This window comes from Eschrichtius robustus, chromosome 10, assembly GCF_028021215.1.
Source record: "Eschrichtius robustus isolate mEscRob2 chromosome 10, mEscRob2.pri, whole genome shotgun sequence".
Taxonomy (NCBI): Eukaryota; Metazoa; Chordata; class Mammalia; order Artiodactyla; family Eschrichtiidae; genus Eschrichtius; species Eschrichtius robustus.
In genome coordinates this window covers 56,116,977-56,141,035 of record NC_090833.1, presented here as the reverse complement: position 1 = coordinate 56,141,035, position 24,059 = coordinate 56,116,977, and the positions used below count along the sequence as shown (strand labels likewise).

At 36.6% G+C, this 24,059-nt stretch overlaps 1 protein-coding gene across 3 annotated transcripts in view; it reads right to left on the bottom strand.

Annotated features, from left to right (window-relative positions):
• The window catches only part of RIC1 (RIC1 homolog, RAB6A GEF complex partner 1), a 133,213-nt gene that overhangs the window by 91,113 nt on the left and 18,041 nt on the right, over positions 1-24,059 (bottom strand). For all 3 annotated transcript variants that reach the window (XM_068552550.1, XM_068552548.1, XM_068552549.1), the window contains exon 2: positions 3,862-3,969. In XM_068552550.1, coding sequence (XP_068408651.1) covers positions 3,862-3,969 — 108 coding nt within the window. The remainder of the gene's footprint in view (positions 1-3,861; positions 3,970-24,059) is intronic.

The window sequence follows — 24,059 nt, the reverse complement described above, 5'->3', positions numbered from 1 at the left end:
ATATGACATTCTAGAAAAGGCAAAACTATGAAGACAATAAAACAGATCAGTGGCTGCCGGGGATTATGGGATATGAAGGGATAAATAGGCAAAGCACAGAGGACTTGAGGGGCAGTGAAACTACTCTTTATATACTATAATGGTGGATACATGTCATTATAAATTCATCCAAACCCACACAATGTACAACACCAAAAGTGCACCATAATGCAAACTATGGGCTCTGGGTGATAATGATGGTGAATGTAGATTCACCAATTGTAACAAATGTATCACTGTAGTGGAGGATAATTGGGGGAGGCTATGCATGTGTTGGGGCAGGGAGTAATGAAAGAAATCTCTATACCTTCCTCTCAATTTTGCTGTTAACTTAAAATTGCTCTAAAAGACAAAGTCTATTTTTCATAAAGTCCATTTATGACCTTATAATTCATATAAGCTAAACCATTAATTCATGTTTTAAATTATACAGAGATGAATTTAACTTAAATCACTTGAATCAGGTCAGCATTTACTTAGCATATTTAACATAAACCAGACTACAATAGCTAAATTTATGTTCATCATGATATCTCCAGTTGTATGGAAATGTATCTTCTAGAAAAAGACTATAAGCAATAACTAAGTAAAATAAAAACTGGATTTTCAGTAGCCAAAAAGAGTAAATTGCTTGTTATCTTCTCTTACATATGTATTTTACCCACCCCCAACTTGAGAACAGAAATAATTCCTAACTTCTTTGTTTTCTTAATATTCAGTATATGCAAAGGTTAATAAATTATTGTGAAATTGTTTCTGTAAAGGTTGTTTCTAGTTATCTGGTACCTGGCCCTGGAGTAATCAGGAGTGGGGAATAGTGGCCCAAGTTAAAGAGCTCCATAAAGGATGTTAAAGAGCTCCATAAATGATGTGCTTGAGGGTACAGGCTGTGAAGTGCTTGGTTTGCACATGAAAGGAACATTAGCAGGTAATCCTTTACTATCTCTAGAAATTGGCTAGCCCTGAGAGGGGCAGTCTCTCCAGGGCCAGCGTCAAAGCATCAAAATACAGAAAAACAACAACAAAAAGATTACAGAGAGTGTATATATGTCCATGCCACTCTCTCACTTTGTCACAGCTTACCCTTCCCCCTCCCCATATCCTCAAGTCCATTCTCTAGTAGGTCTGTGTCTTTATTCCCGTTTTACCCCTAGGTTCCTCATGACCTTTTTTTTTTTTTTCTTAGATTCCATATATATGTGTTAGCATACGGTATTTGTTTTTCTCTTTCTAACTTACTTCACTCTGTATGACAGACTCTAGGTCCATCCACCTCACTACAAATAACTCCATTTCGTTTCTTTTTATGGCTGAGTAATATTCCATTGTATATATGTGCCACATCTTCTTTATCCATTCATCCGATGATGGACACTTAGGTTGCTTCCATGTTCTGGCTATTGTAAATAGAGCTGCAATGAACATTTTGGTACATGACTCTTTTTGACTTATGGTTTTCTCAGGGTATATGCCCAGTAGTGGGATTGCTGGGTCGTATGGTAGTTCTATTTTTAGTTTTTTAAGGAACCTCCATACTGTTCTCCATAGTGGCTGTATCAATTTACATTCCCACCAACAGTGCAGGAGGGTTCCCTTTTCTCCACACCCTCTCCAGCATTTATTGTTTCTAGATTTTTTGATGATGGCCACTCTGACCGGTGTGAGATGATATCGTAATTGGACTTTGACACTTTTGAGAATGTCGTTATTAAAACTTGACTAATACAGCTTACCAAAAAAAAAAAAAACAAACTACAGACAGAAAACAAATTTTCATAAATTTTACTGTTACAAAATTCTAAATGTAATAGTGATGAAAATTTAGTACAATTTTTCTTTGTAATATATATCCACTAAAGAGAATGAAATTCTTTTTGTGGGGATAATATTTTTTGCTTAATTGAGGTTTAAAGTTAATGTTCCCCTGCCAACATAATATTCAATGGGGAAAAGCTGAAAGCCTTCCTGCTAAAATCTAGAACAAGACAAGGATGCCTACTCTCACCACTTCTATTCAACATAATATTGGAAGTCCTAGCCAAAGCAATCAGACAAGAAAAGGAAATTAAAGGTATCCAAATTGGAAGGGAAGAGGTAAAATTGTCATAATACACAGATGACAAGATACTATATATCGAAAACCCTAAAAACTCCACACAAAAACTACTAGAACTGATAAACGAATTCAGCAACATAGCAGGATACAAGATTAACATACAGAAATCAGTTGCACCTCTTTACCCTACCAATGAAATATCAGAAAGTTAAAAAAAAAATCCCTTTAAAACTACATCCAAAAAATGAAATAAAATACTTAGGAATAAAACTGACCAAGGAGGTTAAAGACTTATATGATGAGAATTATAAAACATTGATAAAGGAAACTGAAAATGACTCAAAGAAATGGAAAGACATTTCATGCTTTTGGACTGAAAAAATTAATATTGTTAAAATGGCCATACTACCCAAAGCAATCTACAGATTTAATGCAATCCCTATCATAAAATTACCCATGACCTTTTTCACAGAACTAGAACAAATAATCCTAAAATTTATATGGAACCATAAAAGACCCAGAACTGTCAAAGCAATCCTGAGGAAAAAGAACATAGCAGGAGGCATAACTCTCCCAGACTTCAGAAAATGCTACAAAGCTACAGTAACCAAAACAGCATGGCATGGTACTGGCACAAAAACAGACATATGGATAAACGGAACAGAACAGAGAGCCCAGAAATAGACCCACACACCCACACTCAGTCAATCTTTGACAAAGGAGGCAAGAAGTCATCTCTTCTTCTTCTTCTTCTTGCTGAAGAAGTCTCTTCAGCAAGCAGTGTTGGGAAAGCTGGACAGCTGCATGTAAATCAGTGAAGTTAGAACACACTCTCACACCACACACAAAAATAAACTCAAAGTGGCTTAAAGACTTAAATATAAGACATGACACCATAAAACTCCTAGAAGAGAACATAAGCGAAACATTCTCTGGCATAAACTGTAGCAGTGTTTTCTTAGGTCAGTCTCCTAAGGCAATAGAAATAAAAACAAAAATAAAAAAACGGGACCTATTCAGACTTATAAGCTTTGGCACAGCAAAGGAAACCATGAACAAAATGAAAAGACAACCTATGGAATGGGAGAAAATATTTGCAAATGATGTGACCAACAAGGGCTTAATTTCCAAAACATACAAACAGCTCATACAACTCAATAACAAAAAATCAAACAACCCAATCAAAAAATGGGCAGAAGACCTAAGTAGACATTTCTCCGAAGAAGACATACAGATGGCCAACAGGCACATGAAAAGATGCTCCACATCGCTAATGATCAGAGAAATGCAAATCAAAAGGTAAAATTAACCAGACCTAAGCACATTAATGGAATAGAGGAGAAATGCAGAAATAAACCCAAATGGATATGAGAATGTAGTATGACATAAACACAAAGTTTATCATTTTTATGAGACATCCTTGGGAACAGAGGGCAGGATTTATAATATAAATTTGGGAGTACCACATAAATACAGATGAAAGCTTAAAAAATCTAGATTAGACTTCAAGGACAAAACAGGAAAGTGAGAGGAATAAAAAGAAAAGGATATAGGCACCGTTTAGGAATGGGAGAAAGTAGAAGAATCAAGAAAGACGATATAGTAGGAGTAACCTGAATAGAAGAATCGGTACAGCAATTCCTATCACAGATGGTAAATACTAATGGGTGTGAAAAAGAGAAAGGATCTCATCTAAGAGAATTAAATTTAAATGCGATGTAATGATTTCATAAAAAAACAGCATTAAAGTTGAAAAATGTACTTACTGACACAGCTATCATGGTACTATCTGGCCTCCATTCAGCTTGCTTGTAGGATCCAAACTGAGAAGATGATTTTGCAGGTTCCTTGTAGGTTACGATTAATACACTAGGCTGGAAGAAAACAGTTTTATTTTATTAATATCTCATAAAAAGTAAAAAATTTAAGATAACATCATGGAGTACACTCTGACAGTATTTTAATAATTCTAGAAGTATAATAAAAGATAACATAATCCAATATTAAATGAGTTTAAACAGTCCAAGCAAATCAACTAAAAAGAACCATAAAGAAAGACAATCTGAATAAGCCTATATCAATTAAAGAAATTGAATCGATAATTAATAACCTTCAAAAACAGAAAAGACCAGGCCCAGATGGGTTCACTGGTGGATTCTACCAAACATTTAAGGAAGAAATTATACAAATTTTCTACAATCTCTTCCACAAGATAAAAGCAGAGAATACTAACTAACTCCTCCTATGGCCAGTATTACCCTAATATTAAAACCAGAAAACACATTATAAGAAAATAAAATGACAAATCAAGAGCTCTCATGCACATAGATGCAAAAATTCTGAACACAATATTAGCAAATCAAATCGAACAACGTATAAAAAGAATCATATACTATAATCAAGTGGGATTTATTACAGGTCTGCAAGATTGGTTCAACATTTGAAAATTAATATAATCCACCATCATATCAACAGACGAAAGGAAAAAAAAAATCACATGATCTTATCAATAGATGCAGAGAAAGAATTTGACAAAATCCAACACCCATTCATGACAAAAACTCTCAGCAAACTAGAAACAGAGGGGAACTTCTGCAACCTGACAAAGAACATCTACAAAAACCTATAGCTAACAACATACTCACTGGAAGAAACTAGCTTTCCTGATAAGATCAGGAACAAAGTAAGGATACTCCCTCTTACCCTTCCTTTTCAAAATCATACTGGGAGAACACAAGAAAAGGAAATGAAAGATATACAGATTGAGAAGAAAGAAATACAACTTATTCTTAGATGACATGACTGCCCATATAGAAAATCAGAAAGAATGAACAATAACAAAAAAACTTGTGGAAGTAATAAGTGACTATGGCAAGGTTGCAGGATACAATGTTAATATATACAAGTCAACTGCTTTCCTATATACTAGCATTGAACAAGTGGAATTTTCAATAAAAAATATTTAGATATAAATTCAAAATATGTGTAGGATCTATGTGAGGAAAACTACGAAGTTTCAATGAACAAAATAAAATAAGAAAAAATAAATGGAGAGATATTCCAAAATCATGGATTAAAAAGCCCAGTATTGTCAAGATGTTCAGTTCTTCCCAATTTGATCTACAGATTCAACACAATCCCAATCAAAATCACAGCAAGTTATTTTACAGATATTGACAAACTGGTTCTAAGGTGTACATGGAGAGGCAAAAGACCGAGAACGGCCAACACAATATTGAAGGAAAAGAACTAAGTTGAAAGACTGACACCACCCAACTTCAAAACTTACTATAAAGATACAGTAATGAAGAGAGTGTGGTATTGCCAAAGAAAAGAAAACAGATCAATGAAAGAATAGCCTAGAAACAGACACACATAAATACATTCAACTGACCTTTGACAAAGAAGCAAAGGCAACACAATGGAGAACAGACAGTTTTCAACAAATGATGCTGGAACAACTGGACATCCACATTCTGGCACTACAAGAAGCTCCACAAGGTCATCTTGTACTCTGTCTGTCCTTGCCCTAAAATCAGCCATTTTTTCAGGGATTCCTGACTCTTTTATTAGAGATAGTATTTAGAAAAGAAGACCTGAAAACAAGATGCTTACTGCTAGTGGGGTGTCATTACTTGTAGGTCCTCTCAGCAAACACAGTAGGAAGTATATGAACCTATACTAACCCACATATACACATGTATCTCTACATATTTCTTTCAATATATGCATGTATTTATAAACAAAAACATATGTGACTATAATCAAGCACAATGTGGTTCTTTCTAGCCTTCTCCCTTACTTATTTGGAACTTTCTTCAGACAGTGAGAACCTGGCTATCATTTCATATAACTAATTTAGTTCTTTGTTCAACCTTACCATATGTATACAGTATTTTGGAATTGCTAACTATACCCCTATAAACAAACAAATTTACCGAACACAATACAGGTATTTTTGATAACTTCTTCTACTTTAGCCTTAGAATAACGAGTTACAATGCCATTTTCCAAAGTTACATAGGCCATCCCCTTAGAAGCTTTTTTTAATCTCTGAAAGTGAAACACAAAAGTTTCTAAGAAGCTAACAAAGCTCCAAACACATTAAAACTGCTAGGCATTAGTTGTCTGTACTTCAAATATCAATTAAAAGTTAAAAACAAATACCCTGGGGGCAGTGACATTAACAAAATGTCAGAGTAAAAAGTCCTAGATTCTCTTCCCCACCACCCCCCACGACAATTCGCAGACAAATCCCCTTTTGTGAGAAATACAGAAACGAATTGAAAAGCACCTGAATGCTGGATGAATGAGAGATCACACTCATCAAAGCTGGTAGGGAAATTCAGGACACCTTCTCACCAGAATTCCTACCACCAACACAGTGCCATACAATCAGGATGAAACCCTCCAACTCCCAGCTAATCCCTACAAAGGAAAAGGGGTGGTCTGTGTGTCAGATGCCCCAACCCTTCCACAGGGATCCTCAGAGGACAGGCTTCTAACTTGTCAGTCTTGAAGCACTGTCAGAACCGGCATCATCTAGCTACCTGGGGGAGAACAGAGACAACAGCTTGGACTGGTAGTCACCAATAGCTCCTCTCCACAGCTTAGCACAGAGTTAGCAGAGAAAATAATTCTAGCTCTCAGCTTTTCCCTGGGAAAAAAAGAGTTGATCCACAGGTTCAAAAGCCCAGTTTCTATGGGGCCTATTCAAAGGAATGGGTTCTGTCTTACCTGCCTCAGAGTGTTGACAGGATCTGGAAAAATCTAGCTGCCTGGGGGCTAGTGAACACAGAGACAGAGGTTTGGGCAGGCAGTTGCCATAGCCCGTCTCCCTGGCTAAGTATAGAGCAAGTGGATAAAAAACCCAACCCCACCTTCTCCCTGGGGAGCTAAAGATTAGTCCACAATTCCAATGCCCCAACTTTTCCGGGGGCTGCCCAAAAAAGGGGTGGGGGTGGGGGGGTCTGTCTTGCCTTCCACTGGGCAATAATGAGACCTGGCATAATTTAGCCACCAGGTAGCTAATAAGAATAGAAACCGAGGTTTGGGCTGCCAGTTCCCAAAGCTCCTCCCCCAGTGCAGCACAGAGCAAGTGATGAAAAAACGCAGCTCTCAGCTTCTCCCAAGGGAGGGAAAGAGTTGGCTAAACCTTCAAATGATCCAACTTTTTTAGAGGTTGCCTGAGAAATGGCTTCAGTCTCACTTGTTTTGATGCTGTGAGGGGATGTAGAATAACCTAGACATTAGGCGGCCGCAAAGAATAAAGTAAAGATGCTGAACTAGAATATAGTTTTGAGATGCCACCAGAATCTCTGGCTGGGCTGACTGGTAGGGATCTTCTTCTATATGAGGCCAATCCATAAAGACTGGAGAGGTGGCTGCTTTGCCTAATGCACAAACACCAAAAAAGAAAGTCAAGGAAGACGAAGAAACAGGCAAATATGTTCCAAAGGACACAGGACAAATCTCTAGAAAGAGATCCTAATGGCGCTTCCCTGGTGGCACAGTGATTAAGAATCCGCCTGCCAATGCAGGGGACACGGGTTCAAGCCCTGGTCCGGGAAGATCCCACATGTCGCAGAGCAACTGAGCCCGTGCTCCACAACTACTGAGCCTGCGCTCTGGAGCCCGCAAGCCACAACTACTGAGCCCAAGTGCCACAACTGCTGAAGCCCACGTGCCTAGAGCCAGTGCTCCACAACAAGAGAAGCCACTGCAATGAGAAGCCTGCGTGCCGCAACAAAGAGTAGCCCCTGCTCACCGCAACTAGAGAAAGCTCGCGCACAGCAACAAAAACCCAATGCAGCTAAAAATAAAATAAATAAATTAAAAAAAAAAAAGAAAGAGACCCTAATGAAATAGAGATATATGATTCACTAGACAAATAATTCAAAATAACCATCATAAAGATGTTCACTGAGATCAGGAGAACGATGCATGAACACAGTAAGAATTTCAACAAAGACAAAATACTAAATAAATAATTATTAAATAAACATATATAAATAGGGGCTTCCCTGGTGGCGCAGTGGTTGGGAATCCGCCTGCCAATGCAGGGGACACAAGTTCAAGCCCTGGTCCAGGGGGATCTCCCATGCCACAGAGCAGCTGGGCCCATGTACTACAGCTGCTGAGCCTGTGCTCTAGAGCCCACGAGCCACAACTACTGAGCCCGCATGCCACAACTACTGAGGCCCGCGTGCCTAGAGCCCGTGCTCTGCAGTGGGAGAGGTCACCACAGTGAGAGGCCTGTGCACCGCAGCAAGGAGTGGCCCCCGCTCAACACAACTGGAGAGGGCCCGTGTGCAGCAGCGAAGACCCAACACAGGCAGAAGTAAAATAAATAAAATAAATTAAAAATATATATATAAACATATTTTTATATACATATTATATATATAATTTATTATATATAAATATAAAACTACCAAACAGAAATCACAGAGCTAAAGAATATAACTGAAATAAAAACTCACTAGAGGGATTCAACAGAAGACTAGATCAGGCAGAAAGAAAAAAGGTTTAAGAAAAGTCATCAGGAATCATTCAATCACAAAACAAAAAGAAAAAAAAATGAAAAAAACAGTAAAAAAACAACCTAAGGAACTTGTGAGATACCAACAAGCAGATCAATGTATGCTCAGAAGAGAAAGAGAAATGACCAGAAAACTTTTTCAAAGAAATAATGGCTGAAAACTTCCCAAATCTGGGGAAGGAAATGGATGCCCTGATACAAAAAGCCCAAAGAACCCCAAAGAGGAACTCAAAGAAATCCACAATGAAACAAATTAAAATTAAATTGTCAAAAGTCAAAGCAAAGAGAGAATTTTAAAAGCAGAAGAAAAAGGCAATTTGTCATGTACAAGGGAACCCCCATAGGACTATAAGCAAATTTCTCAGCAGAAACCTTGCAGGCCAGAAAGGAGTGGAATGATATATTCTAAGTGCTAAAAGGAAAAAGCCACCAACCAAGAATACTATAACTGGCAAACTATCCTTCAAAAAAGAAGGAAAATTAAAATCTTTCCCAAACAAACAAAAACTGACGGAGTTCATCACCACTAGACCTACTTACCAGAAATGTTAAAGGGAGTTCTTCAAGTTAAAATGAAAGGTCACAGAACAGCAACACTATAGCATAAAAAAGTATAAAACTGACTGGTAGAGGTAAATATATAGACAAATACAGAATACTATAACGATAAGTAAATTCCTTTTAATCCTAGTATAAAAGTTAAAAGACGAAAGTATCAAAATAACCTAATAAATATAGTAATAGATGCATAACAGCTATTAATTAATTAATTCACCTATTAGAGACCTATATGTAAAACCTGATCCATCAAAGTTCAGGAATATAGGAGAAAATCTTTTGTGGTCTTGGGTTAGGCAAAGAGTTCTTAGATAAAACACAGCATTTATTTCATGACTCACAAAATAAATATTATTAAAACTGACAGACTAGTCCTTATAAAAATCACTTATTTCTCTTCAAAAAACACTACTAAAAAGAATAAAACACATGCTACAAACTGGAAAAAAAATTTGCAAATCATATATCTGCATCAATGACTTGTATTCAGAACAAATGAAGAATTCTTAAAACGCAGTAAAAAAAAAAAAATATATATATATATATATATATATATACAATCCAATTTTTTAAATAGGCAAAAATTTAAACAAAATAATTACAGCATTGTATTTAACACGTAAATACAAAAACATACTAATATAAATAACTGAATAAATGAAAGCAAAGGGACAGCTCTTTCTTACATAGAATTCCAATTAATAAATATAGAAGGAAAAAGGATGTAGAGAATCATCATTAGATAAAAATCACATAATTAGCTGCAGACAAGATTCAGTGATGGACATAAAATCAGTGAGCAAAAGTTACAGGAAAAATAGGATATGCACAATATCTTCCCCCAGTTCCTTTTTAACTACAAAAGGAAAGACAGTTTATAGTAAAGAAACGTGGCAGACACCAAGTGATCAAGGTAAAGGTCACCAATAGTAAGATATATGAACATCATGAACTCCTTGATATAATACTGAGAAGGACATTTTTGTGATAATTTCTGCCAAAAACACATAAGCGCATTCCATTCATGAGAAAAATCAAATAAACCCAAGCTGATAAGATTCTATAAATGAACTGATCAGTATTCTTCGAAAGGATCAAGGTCATAAAAGACAAGGAAAATTGAACAACTATTACTGAATGGAAAAGACTAAGAAATAACAACTACATCACTAGAAAAATTGGGGAAAATTTCAATGAGATCTGTACTTTAATAATACTGTACCAATGTTAATTTACTCTTTATAATTATGCTAAGTGAAAGACACACAAGAACAACCAAAAAACAAGTACATACTGTCCGATTTCATTCATATAAAATTCTAGAAAATGAAAACTAATCTACAGTGAGAGAAAGTAAGCAGATGAGTGCCCAGAGATAGAGGGCAGTGGGAAGCCACACAAAGAGACAGGAGGAAACACCTGGGGGTAATGGATATGTTCATTATCATGATTATAGTGATGGTTTAATGGGTGTATACACATCAAACTTAATCAAATTTACACTGTAAACATGTACAATTTATGTATATGTCAATTATATTTATATTTATGTCAAGTATATCCTAAAAAAGTTTAAAAAGTTAAAAACAAGTTATCTTAGATGGTCTTTTGAAGAACTAATTAGAGGGGAAAAAAAACATACTTACAGAGGCCTACTCAGAATCTGTTGCAAAAACCTAAAAGAGAAACCTGAACTATGACAGAAGGTAGGAGGAACAGAAAGAAGACAACAACAACAAAAACTGATTGTAATTTGTTTCACAACTACAATACATACATGCAAGATACAAGTTAGAGTAAATTGCATCTTTATTTTTGATGATTTAGGCATCTCTGACCTATTTGAAAGATTATTTTTTAATGTGATGACAAAGGAGACAACATTAACCAATCAAAAAAGGGGCTTTTAAAAAGGTTTCTATTGTTATAATCAGCAATGATGATAATTTGCCTACTGGATTAATAAAGGTAAAAGAGCCAATCAGAGTGACAATATTTAATCACTAATTTAAAACCATAGTATGTTTTAGTACTTACTAATTTATTTCTAACTATTTCAATATTTATATATCTTATAAACTTTTCATTTCTCAAAATGAATGACTTTCCTAATTTGGGAGTCAGAAAGCGTATCAAACCTGATATTGTTATTCTGCTTGTATCCATATCAAAAGAATAATGTACAATAACGTGGGCTTATGAAACTGCTACATTTTTATGTAAAGCAGACAACCAGCAGTCTTCAGTCTCACCTCTCTTCTAGTGACTTACATTTTGCATAAATGTTAATAAGTACTACTTTGACTCTGTAAATAGCAGAAATCAACGTGTTTAAAGGCCCCCAATTAATTGTTGACTCTATTAAAAAAAAATCCTAAGAGGCAATTTTACTCCTTACAGAACTGCCTCTTGTCTAAATATATGTATATCTAAAGAAGTCTATCACGTATTTCCTTGTAACTTGTAACATGGTAACACAGATTCAAGTAGGCATGAATTTTTCTGCATAAAAAGTACTTTCTGGTACTGGGGGTTAGGACTTCAATATATCTTTTGGCGGGAGACATGATTCAACCCGTAACATTCTCTTTGTAATGCTCTATAATAACTGAGAAGTGGGGCACTAAGAGTAAATAAAAACATCCTATGACTGTATGTCTTATTGTGTATGTCTACTAAGGCTGTGCAAACTTTCTGCAACAAGAGAAATGCATTATCCAATACAGTATATACGAGTCACATGTGACTACTGAGCACTTGAAATGTGGCTAGTTTAAGGAAATGATTTTATTTTACTGAATTCTTAATAAACTAAAATTTTTAATAATATGTGACCGGTGGTTTCCATGCTGGATATAATGAAGTAGGTTCTGTAGAACCGGTGATTGTTCATTTAAAGGGCAGAAGACCAATTCAGTTACAAAAATCCTGTGTTAACATTGAACAGGTTTCTTTACCACAGAGCTTTAGCAAATCTTCAGTGGGCTGAGGTATGCTGTAAATCTTCAATAGATACAGTCTGTATATTTCCCGTTTATTTGATTAAACAACTCGTCTCTCCCTAGATTACCACACAGTATCAAGAGTTCGTATACCAGCCTCCAGGAAATTCTATTCTACACTTTTCAAGTAGTTATATGTGTATATTATGTCTGATAAACTAAATGTCATCAACTTTTAAAGTCTACTTTTTACTTTTTATAGTGTCTAATTTAATGCGCTTTAGTGTATTCAGAGTTGTGCAATCATCACCCCTATATAATTTCAGAGCATTTTTTAAATCACTCCAATAAGACACTCTGTATCTATCAGTAGTCATTCTCCATTCCCTCCCCACCCCCACCCCCAGCTCCTAGCAACCAATAATCTTTCTGACTCTATGGATTTGCCTATTCTGGAGATTTCATATAAACGGAATCATATGACATGTGGCCTTCCAGTTAGCATAATCTTTTAAGATTCATCCATGTTGTAGCATGTATCAATACTTCATTCCTGTTATGACTGAATAATATTCCCTTGTATCGATATACCACGTTGTGTTTATCCATTCATCTGTTGATGGATGTTTGGGTTGTTTCCACCTTTTGGTTACTGTGAAAAATGCTGCTATGAATGTTCATGCACAAGTTTCTGTTTGAACACCTGTTATCAATTCTTTTGGCTATATACCTAGGAATGGAATTGCTGGGTCATATGATAACTCTGTGTTTAACTTTTTGAGGAACTGTCAAACTGTTTTCCACAGTGACTGAACTATTTTATTATACATTCCCACCAGCAGTTCATGAGAGTTCTAATTTTTTCACCTCCTTGCCAACACTTGCTACTGTCTTTTTAATGGTAGCCATTCTAGTGAGTGTGGTAGTATCTTATGGTTTATTTACATTTCCCTAATGAATAAATCACACTGAGCATCTTTTCATGTGGTTATTGGCTATCTTACATCATCTCTGGAGAAAATACCTATTCAAATCCATTGCCTATTTTTTTAACTGGGATCACCAACTTTCAAAGAGGTATTGTTCCAATATCTGTCTTTTTAAGTTGATTACTGGGGTTCTTTTGTTCATATAGGAAAATTCACTATAAATGGTGATTAGATTCCCTGACCAGCTCAAGAAGGTCTGCTAAGCCCACATATACTAACAGGGAATATAATACAGTGGTTAATAATACAAGCTCTGAAGTCTGAACGCAAGGTTCAAATACTTGCTCTGCCATTTAATAGCTTTGAGAGCTTGAACAAACTAATTTGCTTCAGTTTCTGCATCTTTAAAATAAATCTAACAATAGAACCTACCTCACTGGTAGGTTCTGCAAAAATTGAATAAATAAATAACACAGCACTTGGCAGAGCGCTTAGAGCTCAGTAAGCACTGTAGATATTATTTGTTGCTGTTTTATTATTTTAATGTCCCAGGATCACATTATTAAAAATACTACAGAACAAAACTCCCAACTGCTTCCTTGAGATAATGTATTTGAAATTCCTACTTAAGACACCAGTAACATATTGCTTTCTGCTTACAGCTTAAGCAATGACAAGATCAGCCCAACTCTCTGGCAGTATAGGGCTTGGACCACCAGATACCTGAATGGGGAGAAGAACCAGGCTGACCAGAAGTAGACACAGGGAACTTTCTGGATGAAAATATTCTGAATCCTGATTGGAATAGTCATTACATTAGTATATACGCCTGTCAATAACCACTTAAGAACAACACATCACTGTACATTAAAAAAAAAAGTCTAAAAGAAAATAAATAAATAAGCCATCATTTAAGTATACTGAATACTATTTACAAACGCAGGAAACATTACTAATATGTTTAAGATGATTTTCAAAAATGGTTTTCTGGTTAACTGTTGACAGTCCATTAGGTATTATTTTCAAAGTACACAGGTCACTTTTATCAGTAACACGCAATTTCTTCTACTGATACCATGTCAGTAGTGATAAGTAATTAACTCCATGCTTCAAACATTCCTCGAATTCCAAAGTGCAATTTTCCTTAAGGGTAGCAGCTGATGACTGTGACTGATGACTCAATCTCAACACCAACACTCTTGGCATTAAACTGAGATGATCACCTTCATGTACAGGAAAAGGACAGCCAATAAACTTTGGTTATTTTCTTTCTTTCCTTTACGAAATGAGTAATACTTGAGAAATACCTGATTCCCACTTTCAAGCTCCTGAAACCAGACTGTTTACCTCCTACCATGTTACTATTCTTTATCCTGTGCAATATTACCTCAATTAACAAGTACTCTTGAATAGAAACACTTTTAAAATTAATTTCATGAATACAAAAATCACCCATAAAGTATGCACACTAGATATGCTTAACTTTAATCTAATCAAACCTTTAAATGTAACTTTCAGTTTACAAGAATTATAGCAGATTCAAGGAAAACATTAACAACTAAGCAAATCCAGAGTGTGAGGGTGATCTTTCAAGAAAAGTGACCTAATCTATTAAGAACAAAATAAATCTACATATTGAATAACTGAAAGTAAGAGAAGGAAGGAAGACTATCCTAGGTTAAGCGATAACAATTTCTAAGTTAAGATATAACAATCCAATGGAATGTGTGATCCTTGAGTAGATCTGTTTTAAAATAAGAAAAAGGCTATGCAAGTAATTTGGGGAATACTGGGGAAATTTTCAAGTCAAACTCCATAATAGAATATATTAGGGAATTATTAATTTTCATATTATGGTTATGTATATTTAAGTCATTTTTAGAAGATGCACACTAAGTAGTTAGGTATTAGTGTAGTGTCTTGATGTCTCCAACTTTCGAAGAGTTCCCACAAATATATACGCACAGACATATACACATATACACCCAAGCAATTAAATAAGAAAGAAAATGTTGACAATTGCTGATTCTAGGTGGTGAGTATCCAGGTGTTCTGTATGTTTTAAAACTTTTATAAAACTTTATAAAGAAAATAAGGGGTTGGTTGTATTCTTAAATTGGGAAACAATACTTAAATCTCATTAATTAAGGAAACCACACTAGTCCCTCTAGAGAAGCATCAGTTTAGTCCTATGTGTGTACACAATTGGACATAATTAGAGGTGGAAATTTCTAGAAACAAACTGTACAGAGCTGAAGGTATGCAATCTGTATAATTCATCTCTGTTTCCTAGCATATAGTTAAGAGCAAACTGTGGGTCACAGACCAACATACCTCAACAGCACATCATGATATCAACAACAAAGACTCTAGAAGTCTTATGTACTATTTGGCTTAAAGTCTTCACTATTACATACTACTTACATGCCATATAAAGAAAAAACAAATAATAGAACTTCAGAAAGAGTTTAAAAAAAAATTAACTAAGATTTATAAGTTGGACTTAAAGAAATAGAATCAGTTATCCAGAAAATAGACTTAGGGAGACTACCTAATTCCCCTATTCCAGAAAAATAATAAACATTTTAAAATACACTAAACAATACATTTTTCTGGTTTGAAAGATACATCCATGTTTTAAGACTTTTCTGCTTCCTATATGCCATCTTTCCAGTTGAGTTTCATAATCTTCCTTTAGTTCAACCTCAAAATTGGTGGAACCCAGGCTTAAGAAAATGTCTAAAATGGAAAAAAATACATTCTACTTCACAGTACCATTTCATTTAAACAGAATATACCAAAAGATTATTGGACACCGTGCTTGAAATTTAGTGGGCATTTATTAAACAATCTTTAAGTCTGAATAGAACTATTTGAATATGGTTTTACTTGAGTTGTTGCTAAGATATCTTTCAAACAGATTGTCTCAACTGTTACTGTTCTTACTTTATAGGAGAAGCAGCACGGGACAATCTCCACGAAATCAGCTTTGGCATTAAGCATGGGTTTGAATCTCAGCTCTGCCATTTATTAAATTATTTCCTCTAGGTCACACAATTACTTTATTTGAGCCTCACTTTCCGTATCTGGAAAACAGAACTAAGACCAATCTCCCAAAATTACTGTAAGGATTTCATGAAATAATATACATAATAAACTTAAATAGAGACTGACATACAATATGCACTCAATACTTGTTAGTTTATATTTGTTCTCCTGTAGGTTTTTAGTTTTAAGGTCAGTGGGATTTATATTTCATGTGACTGACAGCAAAAAAAAATGAACAAAAATTCTATCACCCTTCTGCTTCAAAAACAAGTGATACTGATGATGGCAGCAGAGCTGATGGTAGTGGATCTGGTTTTTAATGAAAGTGATAACAATAATGGTAACGTAAGACAAATGAGACCCCAAAGCTACTGAATACTGTGCTGTAAATAACCAAGCTTCAAACATATTCTCTTCCTACCACTTCACTCACACACACACACACTCAAACAGCTCAGTCTTGCTTTAAGAAAAAAGCAGTAATTACATCAACAATTACATGTGCTTGAAGAGAAAAATTAAGGAATTATTTCTTCTAATGACTGAGAATTATGACACAAAGAGCCAATTTGCTCAGTTTTACCCCATTAAGACTTAGGGAAACATAAAATTGCCTAGCAAAAGTTAAATCACAAGGACTTCCAACAATGAGAGAGTAGAGAGACTGGCAAATCCTCTCCCCCAAAAAACAACCATTAAACTGAACAAAACTGTCAAAACAAACATTTCAAATACAGTTGACCCTTGATCAACATAGCTCTGAACGGCACAGGTCTACTCATATGCAGATTTTATTCAGTAAATACGTACTACAGTACGTCTCAATCTGTGGTCGGCTGAACCCATGGACACGGAAACATGGATACAGAGGGCTGACTGTAAAGTTATACGCAGATTTTTGACCACACAGAGGGTCAGGGCCCCTAACCCTTGTGTTATTCAAGGATCAACTAACTGTACTGTATTTGAAAAATGATGGCATACAAATTAAGAACATTTTATGCATGGGAAACTTCTGAACCTCAGATAAGAACAGTGACAATAAATGATGTTCTTGCCAGGACTGTTTCCATCCCCTCACCAAAGCCTGGTAGGCAGTAGTGCCACCAGGGTGGGGCTGTGGGTGAAAAACCAGCAGCTTTGCTGCTAAAGGTAGGCTGCCTTGACATGGAGCAGAGTGCAATACAGCCTGCAGCACTGTTAAAGTGGCAAATTCTTAGAAAACAAACAGAAAAAGCTAACAGTGTTGCTAGCGAGAGTCTGCAGACCTGCTTTGGGCAGGCAGCACATCCCTCAACCAGCAAGAAATTTAACAGGAAAATCCTGGAAACCAGAGAGTCAAAGAGGGAACAGATAAGCTTGCCACACATCCCTGGTTCAATGGGAGGCAGACTTATAAAAAGGAAAAACGCTGAAGCACCCAAGCTCTCCACTCAACCCTGTCTGTCAGGGAGGCTGTGTACATGCAAAGCTAAGAGCACTGAAAGGCCAAGTTCCCCACACATCACTAGCTCACTGGGAAGCTGTTTGCAAGGAAGTTCCAGAAAGGCCTGGCAGGAAGTAAAAGCTGGGGCAGACATTAAAACGTCCTGAACTTTGCCTGTACTCCCAAACCCACACATCATCCCACAATCAACAGAGAACAAATGCCTTACTGGCTCAAGATGTTTGAACATCTAAACACTCACGGTGCAGACATAGAGGCAACCCCTAGAGAGCCATGGTAAAAATAAAAATAAGAAAAAATAAGCAGAGACATTAGTCAGTGGCTGCACGTTGCAGGGAAGATAAATTTTGCAGATTAAGTCCAGGAAACTTACTAAAAAACAATACGAAAACAAGTATCAGCAACAATGACCCTCAGGAAACAAACAAAACAAAAAACAAACCAAAAAACCAGACTCTAGAGTTACTATAATAAATTATCCAAAATGTCCAATCATCAACAAAAAAAGTTTGAAGATATACAATGAGTGACCCAGACTGAAGGAAAAAGAAACTACCTGTGAGCGGGCCCAGAATGGCAGGCAAATAATTCAAATCAGTCATGAAAAACATATTAAAAGAATAAAGGAAAGTATGTTTAAATAATGAAAAAAAAATATGATGACACCTAAACAAGTGGGGAATCTCGAAAAAGAAGTAAAATCAATAAAACAGAACCAATTCTAGAAATTCTACAGTTTAGAAGTACTGGGTTGGTCAAAAAGTTCATTCAGGTTTTTCCATAACATCTTATGGAAAAATCCGAACAAACTTTTTGGCCAACCCAATACAATAACTGAAATGAAAACATTATACAGACTCAGTGGCAGATTTGAGATGGCAGATCAAAAAACATGAAAACAGTTCAATAAAATTAAGCAATCTAAAAAACAGAAAAGAAAGACTGAAGTGAAGAGAGCCTCAGAGACCCCTAAGACATCAAGTGCACCAATGTATGTATAATGGGAAGTTCCAGGAGATAGTACATGGGATAAAAAAAAATTTGAATAAATAATGACTGCAAATGTCCCAAGTTTTATGATAAACATTAAGCCCCAGATTCAGAATGCTTGACAAAATCCCAGTGGGATAAACACATGCACACATACATCATACACAAAACTACTTGAACTCAACAAAAAGAAAATGTTAAAAGAATATAGGTAAAACAAGTGATGGCACACAAGACAACAAAAATACAATTAATGGCTGACTTCTTGTCAGAAACAATGGAGACCAAGAAGACACTGAAAGGACATATTTAAATGCTGAAACAGAAAAACTATCAACCATGAATTCTATATCCAGCAAAACTATCTTTTGGAACTATACACAAAGACATTCCCAGATAAACAGAGATTAAAATATTTGTTCTTACTGAACCTGCCTTATGAGAAATACTAAAAGAAATCCCTCAGAAAAAAAGGAAAGGACATCAAAAGGTATGCAGAAAAGAGTTAACAGGCCTAAGACTGCGCTACTAAAAAAACCAAACAAATAAACAAAAAAAACGCCTGCCTGCAAGGTTGGTCCTGAGCTGGCATCTGGGAACTTGGATTTTTGGAGGGTTCCCACCATTCCAAAACTAATTAGAGTGGCTGACTGTACCTAAACTGTTTATACAAATCAAATGGCTTATGCTGAAACACCTGTTTCCTTTCAGAGAATGTGAAATTCGGTATGTGTTGGGCAGAAAGTCCCCAGTAAAAACCTTGGGGACTAGGTCTATAACAAACTTCCCTGGTATTCAACATTGCACAAATGTTGTCACAATTTAATGAAGAAAATAAGCACATCCTATATGACTGCACAGAAAGAGGACTATTTGAAGCTTGCAGCTGGTTCCTCCAGATTTTGCCCACTAAACTTTTTCCCTTTGACAAATTTGCTTTGTATCCTTTCGTTGTAATAAATCAGTCATGAGCGTGACTATATGCTGTGTACTGTGAGTCTTCCTAGCAAATCACTGAACCGGGGGTAATTTGGGGGACTACTGAAAAAGATGGTAACTCAAATCCAAAGGAAGAAACATAGAGCACAAGATATGGTAAATGAATAAAGGCAAAAGACTGAATAAATGTATTTTTATCTTTCCTCCTTCTAATTTCTCTAAAGTATACCAGCCTTTATAAAACAATAACTTAAAAATAAAATACACTGCACTATTGGCTTTATAACATATAACATACGTGACAATAATACCTCAAAGAAAGCACCTGAGAACAAAACCAGACAAAAAAAATCAAAAAGAAAATAGAGAATTTGAACAGCACTACAGACTAATTTGACTTAAAAGAAATACACAAATCACTCCATACAATGACAGAAAAACACACATTTTTGTCAAATGCACATGGAATATTCTCCAAGACAGATTATAGGTTAGGCCACAAAACAAGTCTTAATAAACTTTAAAAGACTGAAACAATCCAAAGTATTTTTTCTGATCACAATGGAATGAAAGTAAAGATCAACAGCAAAAGGAAAAACAAAAAACTCACAAACATGGAAATTAACCCACTCTTAAACAACCCATGGAAAAGAAAAAAAAAATCACAAAGGAAATCAAAATATCCTGAGACAAATGAAAATGAAAACACAACACACTACAACACATGGGATGCAACAAAAGCAGTGCAAAGTGGGAAACTTACAACTAAATGCTTACATTAAAAGAAAAAGATCTCAAACCAACATTACTTTACATCTTACGGAAATACACAAAGAATGAATTAACCCAAACCTAGAAGAAAGAATGAAATAATAAAGATTAGAGCAGACAGAAATAAAGTGAAAAAGAGCAAAATAGAGAAAAATCAAAGAAACCAGGAGTTGGTTCTTCTAAAAGATCAACAAAACTGAGAAACCTTTAGGTAGACTGACTAAGGAAAAAAAGACTCAAATAACTAAACTCAGAAGTGAAAGGGGAAACATTACTACTGATTTTACAAAAATAAAAATGATTATAAGAGAGTACTCTGAACTGTACCCTGACCAATCAGAAAACTTAGATAAAACGGACAAATTCCACAACTGAATGTTGAAGAAATAGAAAATCTGAATAAATTTATAAGATTAAATCCATAATCAAAGAAAAGTCCATACGGCTTCACTAGTGAATTCTATCAAACAATTGAAATAAACACCAATTCTCCTCAAACTCTTTCAAAAAACTGAAACAGGACCACTTAGTAACTCATCCTATGAGCCCAGGCGTGCAGACTTCAGTAGTTGTGGCACGCAGGTTTAGCTGTTCCGTGGCATGTGGGATCTTCCTGGATCAGGGCTACCCTGATACTAAAGCCAGACAAAGACTCACAAGAAAAGAAAACTACAGGTCAATATCCCTGAAGAATACATATGCAAAAATCCTCAACAAGATACTAACCAACCAAATTTAACAGCAGTATGAAAAGAATTATAAACCAGTGAGATTTATTCCTGGAATGCAAGGATGGTTCAACACAAGAAAAATCAATGTAGTACACCACATTAACAGAATGAAAGAAAAACACCACATGACCATCTCAGTAAAAAAGCATTTGACAAAACTCAACACCCTTTCATAACAAAAACACTCAACAAATTAGGAATAGAGGGAACTACCTCAATGTAGTAAAACCAATACATAAAAAAATTAGTCAACATCATACTTGATGGTAAAAAACTGAAAACATTTCCCCTAAGGTCAGGAATAAGACAAGGATGTTCACTTTCACTACTTCCCTTCAAAACAGTACTGTAAGTCCTGGCCAGGGCAATTAGCAAGAATATGAAATAAAAGGCATCCAAACTAGAAGAGAAGCAGAATTATCTCTGTTCTCTGAAAACATGATCTTTCATGTAGAAAACCCTATAGATTCCACATAAAACTGTTAGAATTGATTAACCATTTAGCACAGTTGCAGGATGCAATATCAACACACAAAAATCAATTCCATTTCTATGTAATGAACATCTAAAAATAAAATTAAGAAAATCACTCCATTTATAGTAGAAAATAAAAAGAATATATAGAAAATAAATAAGTAAATATAGAAAAGAATAAAATACTTAGAATTAAGCTTAACCAAGGAAGTGAAAGACATGTATGCTGAAATCTAATAAATGTTGCTGAAATAAAGAAGATGCATATAAATAAAAAGACACCTCACGCTCATGGGTTAAAAAATAATGTTAAGATATCAGTACTACCCAAACCAATGTACAGATTCAATGCAGGCCCTATCAAAATCACAACACCAGTTTTTTGCAAAAATATGAAAATTCATCCTAAAATATGGAATCTCAAGGGACCCCAAACAGCCAAAACAATCTTGAAAAAGAAGAAAGTTGAAGGTGTCACACTTTCTGATTTCAAAACTTACTACAAAGCTATGGTAATCAAAATAGTACCACACTGGCATAAAGACTGACATACACAACAATAGAATACAACAGAACCCAGGAATAAACCCTCATATATGTGGCTAAACGATTTTCAACAAGGGTGCCAAAACCATTCAATGGGGGAAAAGGACAGTGTTTAACAAACTGCACCAGGAAACATGAATACCCACATGGAAAAAAATAAAATTTGATCCTTGTCTCACACCACATACAAAATTCAACTCAAAATGGATCACATTCCTAAGTATAAGCTAAAACTATAAAATTCTTAGAAGAAAAACAAAAGGTGGGGCTTCCATAGTGGCACAGTGGTTAAGAATCTGTCTGCCAAAGCAGGGGACACGGGTTCGAGCCCTGATCCAGGAAGATCCCACGTGCCACGGAACAACTAAACCCACGTGCCACAACTACTGAAGCCCGCATGCCTAGAGCCCGTGCTCTGCAACAAGAGAAGCCACTGCAATGAGAAGCCCGCGCACTGCAATGAAGAGTAGCCCCCACTCTCCGCAACTACAGAAAGCCCACGTGCAGCAACGAAGACCCAACACAGCCTAAAATAAAATAAGTTAATTTAAAAAAAAACAACAACAAAGTGCAAAAACTTCATGACTTTGGATTTGCAATGATTTCTTGCATATGACACCAAAAGCACAGGCAACAAAAGAAAAACTAGTTTAGTTAGACTTCATCAAAAGTAAAAGCTTTTGGACATCAAAGGACACTATCAACAGAGTACAACGGCAGCCCACATAATGGGAGAAAATATTTACAAATCATATATATGATAAGAAATTGATATTCAGAATACAGTTGACCCTTGCAATGCAGGAATTGACCATCTGTCAAAAATCTGAGTATAACTTAACAGTTGGCCCTCCATAACTGCAGCTCCACATCTGAGAATTCAAGCAACCACAAAGAATGTAGTACTATAGTATCTACTACTGAAAAACGTTCACATATAAGTGGATCCATGCAGGTCATACCCGTGATGTTCAAGGGTCAACTGTACATACAGAACTCCTACAGCTCAACAACAAAAAGAAAAATTACCCGATTTTAAAACAGGCAAAGAATTGGAACAGATGTTTCTCCAAAAGAGATACATGAACAGCCAATAAATACCTTAAAAGGTACTCAACATCACTTGTCATTAGAGATGCAAATCAAAACCACAACGAGGAGGACAGAGTCAAAACAGTGTACTAGGAAAACGCGGAATTCGTGTCTCCTCACAACTAGGGCACCTACCAGGCACTGGTGGGGGACCACGGACACCTAAGGGAACGGGAGGAACCCCCAGTGACTGGGTAGGACGTGGGGTGTGCGGGGGAGTGAAGGGGAAGGAGAAGTGGAGGCGAGACAGGACTGGCACCCCTGAGGGGTGGCTGAGGGAGGGGAAGGGTTCCCATGCCCAAAGGGGGAAAAGGGGAACTGCTGGGGGCAGAGGATCAAAAGGGAGTGTGGCCAGGTTTCCCCTGCCCACGTGGGCCCCCAGGAACCTGCTGAGATCCCAGGCCTGATCCTCTGCCCACCTAGGTCCCCTCCAGCCGTGCGGGTCCTGAGGGTGTGGGAGGGAGGGAAGGGGAGCAAAAACAAAGGCCAGACCTCCGGGACCAGCAACCGTGAGGGGTAGCTGGGGGAGGGGAGGGGAGGAGTTCCTACACCCAGAGGGACCCACCCACTGTTAGGGGTCCAATGGCGATGGGGGAGACCCTGGGGGAGATGGTGGGGGAGGGGCGCGAAGGAACAGAAGGGAACATGGCCAGTGCTTTCCTGTCCACTTAGGCACTGGGGAGCCTGTTGGGCTCCCGGGCCTAATCCTCTGCCCTCGGAGACTCCCTCCTGCTGCGCAGAACACAAACCCTGCCACTACACCCCCACCCAGGGCCCTACCACTACACTCAGAGACCCCCTCCAACACGCTGGGCCTAAACCCCACCCACACACCCTCACTCAGGGCCCTACTTCTAAACACTGGAACTCCACACTCCAGAGGCCCTTCTTTCGTGGAAGGCTGGCTCTTCCCTTCCACACAGGTCCTAAGCAGAGGCCCCGTCCCACACTCAAAT